Source organism: Myotis myotis, unplaced genomic scaffold, assembly GCF_014108235.1.
Source record: "Myotis myotis isolate mMyoMyo1 unplaced genomic scaffold, mMyoMyo1.p scaffold_m19_p_15, whole genome shotgun sequence".
Classification (NCBI taxonomy): Eukaryota; Metazoa; Chordata; class Mammalia; order Chiroptera; family Vespertilionidae; genus Myotis; species Myotis myotis.
This window is the reverse complement of record NW_023416319.1, coordinates 21,224,957-21,240,503: the sequence shown is the minus strand read 5'-3', so window position 1 is coordinate 21,240,503 and position 15,547 is coordinate 21,224,957. Positions and strand designations below refer to the sequence as shown.

Sequence of the window (15,547 nt, the reverse complement as noted above, 5' to 3'; positions counted from 1 at the left end):
GAGGGGGGTGGACACTTATCAAAACTCTATGACACAAGTTAGAATATTCTCAGAAGACCCAGAAGAGATATCACATGTAAACCTATTTTATCCTTAAATGTAGGGGATGGGTAGGTATTATGTTTAAATACCTGAAATGAGTATTTATAACGCTATTCCCTATGCTGGGGAAATACTAACAAATACATAACCTGCATATTGTATGCACATTCACAAATATTTTTCTCTATGTTAGTGTGTTAAGAAATGTAGATGCAAGAGGCGATCCTGGAATTCCATGGCTCATTAATACACAGAAGCTTTTTGAATGGGCAAATGAAGTCAGAATTGACCCAAATAATCCAGAATATTCTGATTTAATGGAATTTATTATGGTAAGTTATAGCAAATATCAATTCTGGAAATATATTCTATTTTCTAAGCTCTGGGTCCTTTACTTTTAAACTATTTAAAATAGTTTGTGCCCAGCCAGCATGGCAAGGTGGTTTGGAGTCCACCTATGAACCAGGAGGTCACTGTACAATTCCCAGTCAAGGCACATGCCTGGGTTGTGGGCTCGATCCCCAGTGTGGGGCCTACAGGAGGCAGCCGATCAATGATTCTCATCATTGATGTTTCTGTCTCCCTCTCCTTCTCTCTTCCTCTCTGAAATCAATAAAAATATATTTTAAAAATAGTTTGCTGCACATTTTTTCTAGGCATTTGGAGGCATGTAATTGTAAATCTCAGGACAGACACAGTTTACAACCAGTTTACAGTATTATAAAGGCAATAAGAAATTCAGCCACTGAAATACTATTTGAGGCCCAATAGTTGGTACTTTGCCACTAAGCAGCCCATAGCACATCCTACAGGCTGACCTTCAGACTAGCATCTATTGCATGTCTATTGGAGTGCCAGCTGTATTATTAGATGCTAGGTATATAAAGACGGCTTACAGACACATTACTTCCCTCAAAGACTCCATTATATATTCACTTCCCCTACTCTTCCTTATAGCCAACTGAATTGTTCATAGAAATATGAATAGATGTGCCCCAAAATGCTTTCTTCACACCTTTATTCATGTTATTCCCTCTGCCTAGAAAGCCACCCATAGAGGCTATCTTATCCATCCTCCAAATCTGATAAACATTTCTTTGGTAACCTCAGTTAAACATATGCTTTTCTTTCCTTGCCCTCTTGTTAACTTTTTTTCTTTTTCTTTTTATAACTGTTATGGTTCTAATTTCATTCTGCCTTATGCTGTAGTCATTACTGTGTTTTATCCTTCCTTTTGGAACTACAGCAAATAAATATTTATCTCTCTTATGGCAACTAACACTCTTCCTTGCATGTACCCTGTACTCCCATTTGCATTTATTGAATAAAGCAACACTTAAATAGATTATTGCAATTAAGTGTCCCTAGATCAGAGCCTCTCAACTGATGTGCTGAATTGATCACAGGCATACAGAAATATTGATTTTCTCTCAGATGCCACATAAAAGTGAAATCAGCTGGCATTTGTCTTTCTCTGTCTGCCTTATTTCACTCAGCACAGATCCTATAGTCAAGTCTTTAATCCATTTGAGTTAATTTTTGTGTATGGCGTCAGAAAGCAGTCTGTTTTCATTCTTTTGCATGTGGTTTTACAATTATTCCAACAAGATTTATTGAAGAGGCTTCCCTTTCTCCATTGTTTAATTTTTTAAATTTAAATGTAGTTAGTATACAATATTAGTTTCCGTTTACGATATAGTGGTTTGACATTTTTATACATTAAAATGTGTTGAAATAAATTTTTAATTAAAAATTAATATATATTAAGTCAAGACTTTTCTTATTTATGTTTTACAGTACATGAAACATAAAGGGAAGGATATTCCAAAGTATTTTCGTCTTGAACAGTTGCAAGAAGAATCAAGTTTTGTTTCTGAAGAGGAAATGAAAAAGAGTAAACGTTTCCGGCTATTGCAGCTTAGAAATGCAGGACAATTAGGTATTTTCCCTCTGCAGCAAATACCCCTTTATGACAGAGAGATTCCAGACTCAGCCTTCCAGGTATGTGGGTTCTATTTGAGTATAACTTATAAGTTAATGTTTTGCTGCTTTAAATCTGTCTTAATTTTTTTTAACTGATAATCAGTAGACAGACCTCCCCCCTTTCTTTAAACATTAAAAATGTACAGATCTCCTAATTCCAGAAAGTCCTTAGCTTGACTTTGCAACTTAGTTGTTCAAACAAAGTATTTCAAAGCCGAAATCCTTTAGGTGTATTCTAGATTTATGTAAATACTGTATTTTTGCTATCGTAAAATGTAACACACATTTAAAAGAAACTTTTGGATATAAGGGAAAGAAACACTACCACATTAAATGTATACATTGATTATAAAGTGCACCTCAATTTCAGGAACTTTAAAATGGGGGTGTGGGGACTTAGCCATGTGGGGGTAGTGTGTGGGAGCCGGCCATCACCAGCTGTCAGAGCCTAATGTGCACCTTTTTCCAACTCCACCTTCAGTGACTTCATGTTGGCTGCTTTAAATTTGTTTAATTTGGTTGCTGGGGAAATATTTACACCATAAATCAGCACATGCTACAAATTGGGGCTCCCCCACACACACACTTCCAGATAACTGGTTGTTAAACACTTACTGGTACATCACTAGTCTTAAGATAGCGGATTGTAAGAGCTAATTCCTGTAGAAAGAACCAATTGTAATAACCATAGCACATTTATAGAATATTTATTAATCATCTTTACATTTTCATACTGGCAAATTTTTCTCAATCATTACTTTTTTTAAAAGATGAAGGGACCACATCCTAGAAGCAAACAAAATAGAAACTGATTTTAGCTAATTATCAGTGGGAGAATCTGAAAGAAATGTTTTCCTCTTTTAATGCCAGAATGTTGCCAATGTCTCCTACACATGAACTGAAATAAATAATTAACATTTTATTGCAGCATGTCATATCTGAACTATGACATCCAAGAAGTGAAACTAACTTAATTCTCTGTTTAGGAATATGAAAGTCAGGTAGAGAAGGATATGTCCTTTTCAGATGTGAATTCTATTACCGCCCAAAGGATTAGTTCTGTCAATTTTCTGAAAAAGGTAACAACTGCAAAATAATAATAATGTTTGCATTTACTCATGAAAACTGGTCTGCTGGATGTTTGGTACTATGGGCTTCCCAGAGAGTCAGACAGACAAATCTACTTACTCATCACCTCTTTCTGATCAGTGACGGGTTATCTGTTCTGTTCACTTCCTTTTCAGAGTTAGCTACATACCATCTGTAAGTGTACACTGTTGATCTACATTGTTGATGCAGAGGTTACTTCAATGGACAGCAAACTCATTATTAGTGCATATCCTAACTTTTTCTACTTAAACATGAACATTAACAACTTTGCACTCTTTTTGACCCTGAAAGTTCATTTTGAGAAATACACCAGCATTTTGCCAGAATCTTTACTTTTACTAGTAATGTGGTAGTATCACAGCAGTTCAGGGGACAAAGGGAGGAAGGAGCTTAAATTGGGCTAGGATAGGTGTAAAAAGAGGTAAGAACAGAGTTTAAGATGACATGAAAGGGTTATGGAAGGACAAAAAAGTAGAAAAACACACACACTTGCTTTGGTGTGACATGAATGTGAGAGTAGGAATGATTTTAATAATGGAAACAAGCAGACCATATTTTCACTTATCTATTCCCCCTTCCCATTCATTGCTTGCACAAATTAAGGGGTGAAAAAATAGTGGCACCAGTAGTATTGTAAATAGTTTATCTTAAATTATAAACTATGCATTTCTTAAATTCTAATTTTTTTTGTAGATGAGAAAGATGGTAATGAAAAGAATTGTCAAAGTTAGCAAATTTAACTTATCAGATATTGTAGCTGATTATGAAGAAATTGTATCTACAAGGTACATATAAAAATTATTATTAAGTAAGAAATCTAAAGCTTTAAGTTAATACCTTCAAAATCCTCTAATAAGATCTCTACATTTATACTAATAAGCTACATATCAAAAGATGCAGTTATGCCCTAACTGGTTTGGCTCAGTGGATAGAGCCTCGGCCTGTGGACTGAAGTGTCCCAGGTTCGATTCTGGTCAAGGGCATGTAACTTGGTTGGGGGCACATCCCCAGTAGGGGGTGTGCAGGAGGCAGCTGATCGATGTTTCTTTCTCATTGATGTTTCTAACTCTCTATCCCTCTCCCTTCCTCTCTGTAAAAAATCAATAAAATACATTTTTAAAAAAAGATGCAATTATAAAACATGAAATGAAATATGGTGACTTAAAATATATTTGGTCATTTTAATATGGCATTCTTGACATAATGATACGATATGTATTTTCAATTGTATAGTATTTTAGTTTTTTTAATGTTATAGCTTTTTTTTAAACATACTTTTATTGATTTCAGAGAGGAAGGAAGAGGGAGAGAGAGATAAAAACATCAACGATAAGAGAGAACCATTGATTGGCTGCCTTCTGCACACCCCCTATTGGGGATTAAGCCCGCAACCCAGGCATGTGCCCTTGACTGGAATCGAACCCAGAACCCTTCAGTCCGCAGGCCGATGCGCCATCCACTGAGCCAAATCGGCCAGGGCAGTATTTTAGTTTTTAATGCTCTCCTTATTGATGGTTTTTAGCTCAAGAAAGAAAAGAAATACTTATGTTTCAAACCTATTTTGCCCTAAGATTTTTCCTGTCCTGAGACTGCTAGTGAAAAGTCCTTGCTGGTGGCACCACACACTAAGCTTATAACCTATCCCTTTCAAAACTGTGAGTCCTCAGCCCTACGAGAGCGCTGTGATCCACAGGGGGGTCTTTGGCTGGAGCAATTCAATCTCATACTGTCCAATCTGTGAAACTCAGGGGCAGCACCAGGAGTAGAAATGCTTCTGGGAAACCACACTGGGGCCACTTGCAGGTTCATGGTATTACCGATAAGGGGTTCATTGGTTTAGGATGCTGAAATCTATTGTGTCTTATTTTCAGTCTTTGGGGGAAATGGGTGTGACCATAGAGCTATAATTTCATGGATTTGTTACCAGGGCTGACAGCATATGTAACTACTCTTTCAGATTCATGTAGAAAAGCTGAGTTTCTAACCACTTTTAAGAGAATGATTCTTAAAAAAAATAATAAAAATAAATTCTGAAAGAATATCATGTTTCATGGAATTACCTATCCTGCCCTTGTCTCTTGTTGGGTCATGTACCCAAAGGGCATGGAGCAATCACATTCCCTCTTAACATAAGAGTGAACATAACATCTCCTCTATGCTCAGAAAATGATTTCTTCCTTGAGTTTAAAACAACTGTCTCCTCTCCACAATGGAGAAAATATGGCTTACAATAATGGTTTTATTTACAATAATTAATTTTTAAAAAATGGATATCTTTTAAAACTAAGTTATCTTGTATATATGTGGCTGATCACGTTTACTCTTTAGCCAGTTGACACATGCAATTTGTAAGCTTGTTGAACGACAAAGAAAGTTAAAGCCTCAGAGGAAAGAAAGGAAAAAAGTGGCAGCACAGACGATCTGTGATGGAGATATTAAGATTCTTGTCAGAATCCTGAGGGCTTATAATATTCCCAGCAGGAAAACAACAGTTCACAGGTAAGGCCATATGCACCAATTTTTAAGGTTACAAAAGATCTGTATTAAATGTAAATTTCCACACCGTCCAATTAGTATATCTTTGCACTTTATTAATGCTCCATATACAGAAACTGAGTGAAAGTTTGTCTTCATTTGGATAGGCAAGCTTATTGTCATTGCCATGTATTAACAAGAGTTTTTACAAGTTTGAGATGCCCGAAGTATATCTTGCCTTTTATCTCTATTCCCTATTATGAAGAGTTGTGAAGCCACTGTTGCCAACCACACTATTCTCTGCCACTGGCCCCTCTCAGTATTGGAATTAAAACACTGGAGAAAGTAGAGTCTGTTTTAGACTTGTCATATTAGATGACTTCTGTAAAAATCAGGTCTTACCCATCTTCTCTGCAGGTGTTCAGGGGCTTTATTTGTGTTTCTGGTGTGGAGGATATGTGGGGCCAGAGTGGGTATCACAATTGAGCGATACCAAAATAAGGCATCGTGAATATTGATTACTCATGTATATTTAGTGTACCCTGAATATTGAGTGCCTCTTATCTATTTAATCTGGTATGTGGTTCGTATGTAGCTATTTAGTACCCAGGTACCTCAGGAATATTAAGTATACCTCTCTATCAATATTTCACACTTATATGCTCTACATCAAGCATGTCAAACTTGTGGGCCGCATGCGGCCCACAACAAATATTTTTACGGCCCAGCCAATATAAATTTGTGCAGTTACTCAGTGTCTGGTAAGTTAATGTTCAAGAAAAAAATATTAATTTTTATTAAAGTGTTCTATTATTTTATGTTAACGATTACTCATTTATTTCAGCCCTTTGTATTCAGCATATTTCTATCAAAATAAACCTACATTTCTATGAAAATTGAAGCTATTGTTTTTTTGCAGCATACGTAAACTTAAACCTTGTTTATTTGGCCCATGTTAGCCCTGAGTTTGACATGCTTGCTCTACACTCTACTTGCTTATCTCATGTTTACCCCATCCTATGAATTTTGCATATGAACAACAAGTATAAATTAACAAGCTACTAATCTATAGTTAAAAACTTTTTATGTTTTGCCTATTTTTATATTCAACCTTATTTATTTATAGAATTGATATTCTCAAAACAATGCACATTTCAAAGGCTGCTTGTAAAATCACATCATAACATCATCACCATTTCCTATAATCATCAATTCATAAAAGAAAGACTGTTGCAACACCAAAAATAGGAAGGATATCATCTCGATGTATCATTTGCCTTATTTTTCTCCTTTTGCTGAGGAAAACTTTATCATAGACTGGATCCAGTCCATATTTCAGCATTTAGGACCTGCTCCTTTAGAGCAGTCATTATCAGGGATTTAGCTCTAACCACCTATGATCTGAATATCAAAGCAAACTGTCAAATCCAGGTAACTGGATTATATGTGTCCATAAGCATAGGCAAAAATCTGCTACTCCCACCAAAACTAACTGATATCTCTCTATTGTTTTTCTAGAAGGCCCTTGGATATATCTACTTCTCTGATATCATCCATATCTTGCCTCAGACATAAAGAAACAATCAAATCAGTGGCCTCAGAAGAGATCTTGTATGAGTTAAGTATTTAGTACTTTTATAAAGTGTAGTTCCAATGGCTTGCCCTGAATTGCTACTGGTTTCTCTGTCTCTAATCTGTTGGGATTCCAGTTTACTTTCCATAACACAATGAAGGTGCTCTTTATAAAATGTAATTCTAACCCTTTCATTCCTTGCTCCCCTGCTCTCAGGGTCTTTAGAATACAGTACAAGCTCCTTAGAATGCCTACAAAAATCTGTAATGATGTGGCCCTTACCTACAAGTCAGCCAAATCCCATCTCTTTCCACCCAACAGCAGTATCAGACTACCACCTGTTCTAGAAAGCCTATTACATGCCCTTTCCTTAGCCTGCAGTGGCCTCCACCCAGCTCAGTATTATTGGCCACATTACTGCTTAATGTTTCTAAGCTCAGGCTCAAGCAGTGTTTTCTCTGTGAAGCTCCTGTCCTCACCCCCAGAAATTTAATCATGCCCTCTCCTGAGTAACTATTATATCTGGAATATATTTTTATTTTATTTCTCACATTTCATTGCAATTATTTATTTACCTGTTTATTTCCCCTAATCTTATGTAATAAAAGCCTAATATGCTAAGTGTCCAGTCGTCCAGTTGGCTGTTCAACCAATCAAAGCATAATATGCTAATGATATGCTAAGGCCGCTCAACTGCTCACTATGACATGCACTGACCATCAGGGGGCAGATGCTCTGACCAGTAGGTTAACTTGCTGCTGAGGTCCGGCTGATCAGGACTGAGCAAGACAGGCCAGACTGGCCCTCCCGCGGTCCCTCCCCAGTCGGCCAACCTCCCGCATCTTCCCAGCCCTGATCATGTACCAGTGAGATCTCTCAGCCTGGCCTGCACCCTCTCACAATATGGGACCCTTGGGGGATGTCAGAGAGCTGGTTTTGGCTTGACAGCGGAAGGACCAGTCGCTATGACACACACTGGCTACCAGGGGGCAGACGCTTAATGCAGGAGCTGCCCCCTGGTGGTCAGTGTGCTCCTGCAAGGGGAGCACCACTCAGCCAGAAGCCAGGCTCACGGATGGTAAGTTCAGCGGTGGTGGCGGGAGCCTCTCCCACCTCTGAGGCAGCACTAAGGATGTCCAACTGATGGCTTAGGCCCACTCCCTAACTGTCACTCGGACATCCCCCAAAGGCTCTCGGACTACAAGAGGGCGCAGGTCAGGCTGAGGGACCCTCCCCTCCTGAGTGCATGAATTTCATGCACCGGGCCTCTAGTAAGCTATAAAATCTATAAAGCAAAGTTCCATTTATTTTTTTTGTTTATTCTCACCCGAGGAAATTTTTTCCATTGATTTTTTTTTTTAAGAGAGTAGAAGGAAGGGAAGGAGGGAGGAAGGAAGGGAGAGAGAGAGACCATTGTGGGAGAGAGACATTGTTTGGTTGCCTTCTACACGCACTCTGACTGGGGATGGGGATTGAACCTGCAACCCAGGCATGTGTCCTTGACTGGGAATGGAACCTGAGACCCTCCATGTGTGGGCTGACACTCTAACCACCGAGCCATACTGGCTATTTATCTTAGAAAAGTATCTATATTAAATAGGACCAATAAATGACTAGTAAGTGAATAATAGTTATCTGAAACACTAGAATAAGTAAGCCATCCAGTTTTCAACCAGCAACCAAGTAATTCCTTAGCTTTTTATCTTTTATCAACTATATAAAATATTACAAAAATCTAGTCAGTGTTTATTATGTATTTCAGGATACTGTACACCCTTTTGTGGAAGTTTCCTTTCAACACACTGTATACCAGACCAGTACTGCAAGTGGATCTCATCCATGCTGGAATGAGGAAATTAAAGTAGATTTTGTGTAAGTTGGAGTCCATTTTTTCTTAGCTCCTAAAAAAAGAACAATAAATAATTATTTTTGAGCCATTTATTAAAAATAATGGTTGAGATAAGCTTTGCTTTTTAGGCTTTTAAATAATGAAATATCTCTTACATAGATATTAATATATATGATGTATATATAAATATAAGTTCTCAGGAAAAATGATAAAATGAAAACCTGTATATCTACCTTCCATCTTAAAAAGTAAATATTACCAATATTTTTGAAGGTTTCTCTATGCTAATTATATCTTCCTTCTCTCCCTCCAGAGGTAAACACTATAAATTAGGTATTTATGCCTTGTGTCTGATATCTGCTTACCTGATCTTTCTTACTGTTTGAATGTGAAAAGGAGTATTAATTGAAAGGGAAATAAATATATTATATTGTATAATATTATGTTAAGTAATTAGTATATAAAAGTATATTTTGGTTTAAAAGTTTGTAAAGATAAAATTTGGTTGTATGTGTAGAAATATTTGTGTATTAGACATTAGAGTTAGAAGAAATATACTGTATTAAATAAATAGATTTAGGATAACATGAAATAGTCAATAAGATAAACTTATAAGTAAATGCTGTAGAGTAGTTGCATTCTTGAAATTATAGCAATGAAACAAGCCAAGAACACATTTAGAGCACAACAAGGTAGATCAGAGGGTTCAGCTAGGCCAAAGTCATTCAACTACCATTTTTCATTGCCTTGGATACTCCATTCTCTTCTCCACATGACATTTTAATGAATAAAAATCATGTACAAATGGGGTAGATAGTAATAATAAATAAATAGTAATTAGCTTTGTGAGATCTACTTTGGAGGAGAAATTGTGAAATTTGAGGAAAGTTTGAATAGAATACAAAATGCAAGATAGTGTAGGATTTGAGTGATTTAAAGGACATACTAAGTTGACACACTCCAAAGTGTCTTGAGGATGACAGTTATCATCTCTTCTGCTAATATCTTATATAATAAAAGGCTAATATGCAAATTGTCCCCTTTGGGAGTTTGACCACTTGCTATGATGTGCACTGACCACCAGGGGGTGGTATGGAATGAAGGAATGCCCCGATCGGCTCTGATCTCCGGCCACGCCTAGGGACCCTACCCATGCACCAATTTCGTGCACTGGGCCTCTAGTAGTATAATAAGTATGCATTGCCTTTTCTACCCTGTCTTAGATGTTGCAACATGAAAGGAAACTCTTGAAGGAGCAGGGTAAGGAAGTCAGCTTATCACTTAGAAATATAAGGAACATTCAACTTTAAAATTATTCTCTAAACTCAATGAACATTTTTCAGTTGTCAGTGTATCTGTAGGTCTCAGAAAGTTATACAAGCTATTGGAGATCCTTTGAAATAGTAGCTGTTTTCTTAAGCAACAAGCTTCAACAAATAATGTCAGTGGCAGTTGGTATAGTGAAAAGATCCTGGCCTTTGAGGCAGTTAATTGGGTTCAGATGAGGGCTCTGTCACTTGCTGATGACATTAGCTTGAGCAAGCTATTTAACTTCTCTGAGCTGTCAGAAGTTTGATTGAGATTTGATGTACAGGCTGGAGCTGATAGTGAAAGTTCAGTGCTTGTGATATACTACATTATTCTTTCAGCTACCTCCAAAAATTTCTCCAATCAAGTAAGCCATCCGCAGACAGTTTGAAAAATTAAATGCACCCCACTATCCCAGTTTCTGGTTGGAGAAAATAAATATGGGAAAGAGAATAAGCTTAGGAAAGAGAGAAAGGGGGGGGGAGAGGGGGGGAGAGAGAGAGAGAGAGAGAGAGAGAGAGAGAGAGAGAGAGAGAGAGAGAAAAGAAGAAGGAGAAGGAGGGGGAGGGGGAGGGGGAGGGGGAGGGGGAGGGGGAGGGGGAGGAAGAAAGATCAGTTGCCTCCTGTACGTGCCCCAATTGGGGATCAAACCTGCAAACTTTTTGGTGTATGAGACAAATGCTCCAACTGAGCCACCCCACCAAGGCTAGTTGGGAAATCTTAATGCACCATACTTCAGATAATTTGTTTGCAACGCATGCCTCTACTAGGAAGTCTTTCTGCTTGACATTTCAACATTTTTATTCTTCACTCAGTTACCTTAAGAGATAAAAAAGATAAATAACAAAGCATGTACTGGCTTTAATGAAAGATAGCAGATGTCTTAAAAGCACATAGTTTTTTCTTAGTTTACATGTTATAACAGAAAAGAACACAGGTGATTTAATAGTCCTTTATGAATAATGCTCTTATAAAATAAATTAAGCATCTAAATAAGTTTTTCTTATTTATAGCTCACCAGGACAAGATTATAGCTTCTCAAGTTTATCTAAAATAAAAGATAATATATATATCAACATTTTTGATGAAATGATTTTTGAAAAACATGAGGTAAAGTACAACAATTATAATTATGCTGAAATAATTCTAAGTTCTGACTGAATGAAGTCTAGTAGCATATTTGTAAATTTGCTTTTAGATGCAATATTTATTTCTAACATTTTCTAAAAAGCATTTGGAGCAGCTTGGAATAAAATCAGACATATGACAAGACAGTTCAAAAATAACAGATCACAAACCATATATAGAAGGAAAAGGGATAAATATAACAAGAATTTGGGAGAAGTAGATTTCTGCAGTTGAACATTACATTAAAATGTGAGCTTCCTGGTAGCCAAGATAGAAAGATAAGCAAAAAATGGGTTGTATATTTTCCACCGTCTGATCAAAGAAAATATACTCCTATAAAAAATAGCAAATGATTTCTAAAACCCTGTTCTCTTCAATCTGACATTAAAAGTTATGAATGTCTTCCTCATAGACATAAGAAAGTTCCTAACACTGTGCCTAGTACCATAGCAAGCTCTAAAATAAATGTTAATTTCCTTCCTACTGAAGTTGACACTAAAAGTATAAAGATGCATATCCATTATACCTTCTCTCTTGGGGCTCTGATTAAATACTTTAATATAAATGTCTAGCAAATTATATGGCAACACTATTGAAGGAGCAATTAATTCTACATGAAGGGATTGGGGATTAGGCTCAGAGAAGTTGAAGCAGATCTTGATGCAATTCTTATCAAGATGCCAATGGCATATTTCACAGAACTAGAATTAATAGTCCAAAAATTTATATGGAACCACAAAAGACCCAGAATAGCTACAGCAATCTTGAGAAAGAAGAACGAAGTTGGAGGAATCATGCTACCTGATATCAAATTACACTACAAGGCCATAGTAATCAAAACAGCATGGTACTGGCATAAGAACAGACATACAGTATAGATCAATGGAACAGAATAGAGAGCCCAGAAATAAACTCATGCCTTTTTGATCAATTAATATATGACAGCCCAGCCAGTGTGGCTCATTGGTTGAACACTGACCTATGAACCAGGAGGTGATGGTTTGATTCCCAGTCAGGGCATATACCTGGGTTTCGGGCTCAATCCCCAGTAGGGCATGTGCAGGAGTCAGCCAATCAATAATTCTCTCTCATCATTGATGTTTCTCTCTCTCCCTCTCCCTTCATCTCTGAATTCAACTTCAAGTTTAAAAACAGTCCCCTAGATTAAAGAGCACGTACATGAGGGAGTTGCAGCCTCCCATTCAGTATGAAGATGTTCACACCAATGCCAACCAGGATTGCTGCCTCCTGCAGGTCACCACCCTCAATTTTTTTATTTTCTTTAGTGAATTTTTGTTTAAGTTTGCTGCCCTGAGCATATCTACTATAATAAAAATATTGCATTAAAAATGTAAATAGCCACACATATGTCATAAACTCCACAACAGGTCATTATTTTGCTTTAATTTTTAAAGAATCAAAAAGTGAGAAGATCTTTTCTATTTATCCTTTGTTTTATTTTTAAAAGAAAGAGAATAATTTTTATACTTACAAGTTTTTGAATTATTCATCACATGATATAAAATATTATTTATTTTAACAGGATCACTGTTTCAGGAGCTGCAGTGGTCATTCATATGTAAGAAAGAATTGGCTTGGATCCATTGTCTTCCCTTTCTCTGCTCTTCTGCAACAATCTGAGGTAATAGAAAATGATAGTTTGCTGATTTTCTAAGTTTTTACCTCTCGCCAATAGAAACATTTATTGATGAGGGGTGGGGAGTGGGAATCACATTCTGTGATTGGCAGGTTGTTTGATCAGTTAAAGTGATCTTGTATTTGAGAGCCATTGGGGTGTTGGGGTGTGTGAAAGTTTTAACTGTCTCTAGAACAGAAGACACAAATTTATTTCTTAAAGCTTTAAAGAGTGTATTGATAAAGACTGGGACAGCTAGCCTTAGGTCTTAAAGCAACATTTATATTTGCATGTAATAGTTTTATAGGACCAGATTCACAAGTGTTCTGATCAGTGCTGCTGCTTTGTAAGCATGGGTTCCAGGAGCTTCAGCTCCTCAGCATTGTGTATCATTAATGGTGAGACTGATGCTTGGTAGGTGTGTCTGTTATATTCCCAGAGGGCCCTGCTGCTGGATTATGTAGCAAGAATATGCCTACCTGACCAGCAAAATATAAAAATTCCAGCCTAGACTCTGTTTGGAGCTCTGTTACTTACTTACAGAGCTATGCCATATATAGAAGATTCAGAAATGATTTCTCTATCTTAGTGGAGTTCACTGTCTATAGAAGAAAACTCACATTTCAGTACAACCTGATACTGCTGTAGGGCTTTGGTAGGGGCATGAGATAGATACAATGAGACAGTAGGGAGCACCTTACTCTTTCTAGTTTGGAGCAGGAAGAAGGGGTTGTTCAGAGGGGTCGGGTGGGTAAGAGGGGAATGAGGAGGAGAATGAAAGATCAGGGAAGTATTTACAGAGGAAATAACTTTTGAAGTGAGTCCTAAAAATGAGTTTGTCAAGCAAACAAGGGCATTTGACTCAAGGATTTCTATGTGTATTAATTATGTGTGATCCTATGCCACAGAAAACCTAACAGTGGCTGATGTAACGGGTCTATTTATTTCGCCCAAAAAGAAGTCTAGGTGTCAGAGCAGCAGCTCAAGAATCCAAGTTGCTTTTGTGTTTCTGTTCCACTGTCCTTATCATGTGGCTTGCATCCTTATAACTGCAGATCGTTCACTGCACCTCCAGCCTCATATTCATGATGCAGACAAGAGTCAGGGTGAAGCACGAAGTGGCAGTGTCCGTATTAGTAAAACAGACACTTCATCAGAAAATCCTGGCAGACTTCTTTATTTTGTTGATGCGACTTGACCAGTTGTCATGTTGCCACCTAGAAACTGTTGGTAAGAAAGGAGAAGAGAATGGATGTTAGGGAGGAGAGTAGAAATGTCTGCATAATATGAGGGAGCATGCTGCAAATTTATGCTGCAGATAAAGAGCAACAGAGATTTAAGTTATTGGGAGGAACATGGCTTCCTACACTCATAAATCCCTGCAGATGTTTCTCAGTCTCAGGTCAGACTCCAGGATAGACAGGTGGTTCAGAATGTGAGCTTCAAAGGTGGACAAACCTGAGTTGTATTCCTGGCTCTATTACTCATCAGTTGTGTTGTGATCTTACATAAGTGACGTAAATTCTTTGGGCCTCAGTTTCCTTATCTACAAAATAAAGAGAAGAGCTATATCTATCTCATTGAATGATGTCATCTATATCAAACACTTGGCACAGTGCCTTGCACATAGTCAATAACTATTAACTATAATTATTAGTTATTATGATTGTAAATTAGCTCCTCTACACACACACACACACACACACACACACACACACACACACACACACACCCTCCTCCTGTGGACCTATAGGTTTTTTCTCTTTCTAGACCCAATGAAAAATGTAACATTGTCTTTTAGCATTTTCTCTGAGCCTGAATTAGATTTTTTTAGAGTTTTTAATACTCTGATACAGTAACTTCCTCATTTCATCCCTTTCTTACTCCTGCCCTCTTTGCATAGTACATACTAGACTGGGACCCAGAATGTCAAGGGTGTCCATGAACAGATCGCCATGGAGAACCTGATCATCCTTGTACAAGTACATATTAGTAGAACCAGCACATACCCATGCAAGCCTGTTTCCTCCTCTGGAGAAGACTGAGCTGGGCTATAGTATATTTGACTGGTGTTTATTTTCATCATGCAGAATCTATTATATTGATATATCCTTTCAGATTAATGGAACATTCCAAGTAAACATTCCACCAGTTTTGCTGGGGTATACTTGGAGTAAGACTTCTACATCTCCTAAAGAAGATCATAATGGGCAGAATCTAAAAGAATGTACCTTTTTAAATATTTTTGCTACCATTGAACCTCAAATATCATATGTCACCTGTAATCCAGAACTAGACAAGGTATGTTTTACTTTGAATTATTTTTATATATACTATCAAAGAAGTGTAAAGTATTTTGAAAACCAATAACAATAATTTCAAAGCTAGCAAAAAAACAAATATTGGTTCTTAATATTTCCCTGTGGGAACAATGTGTATGGTA

At 37.2% G+C, this 15,547-nt stretch overlaps 2 protein-coding genes across 2 annotated transcripts in view; both read left to right on the top strand.

Annotated features, from left to right (window-relative positions):
- Positions 1–7,785, top strand: part of LOC118670311 (protein CC2D2B-like) — a 31,150-nt gene extending 23,365 nt beyond the window's left edge. Inside the window, 5 exon segments of the mRNA XM_036337377.1 lie at positions 236–374; positions 1,840–2,043; positions 3,012–3,104; positions 5,464–5,634; positions 7,129–7,785. Coding sequence (XP_036193270.1) covers positions 236–374; positions 1,840–2,043; positions 3,012–3,104; positions 5,464–5,487 — 460 coding nt within the window. The 3' untranslated portion in view covers positions 5,488–5,634; positions 7,129–7,785.
- A 1,255-nt stretch (positions 7,786–9,040) lies between these two features.
- The window catches only part of CC2D2B (coiled-coil and C2 domain containing 2B), a 28,050-nt gene continuing 21,543 nt past the window's right edge, over positions 9,041–15,547 (top strand). Inside the window, exons 1-3 of the mRNA XM_036336494.1 lie at positions 9,041–9,055; positions 11,354–11,450; positions 13,012–13,110. Of these exons, the coding sequence (XP_036192387.1) occupies positions 11,430–11,450; positions 13,012–13,110 (120 nt within the window). The 5' untranslated portion in view covers positions 9,041–9,055; positions 11,354–11,429. The remainder of the gene's footprint in view (positions 9,056–11,353; positions 11,451–13,011; positions 13,111–15,547) is intronic.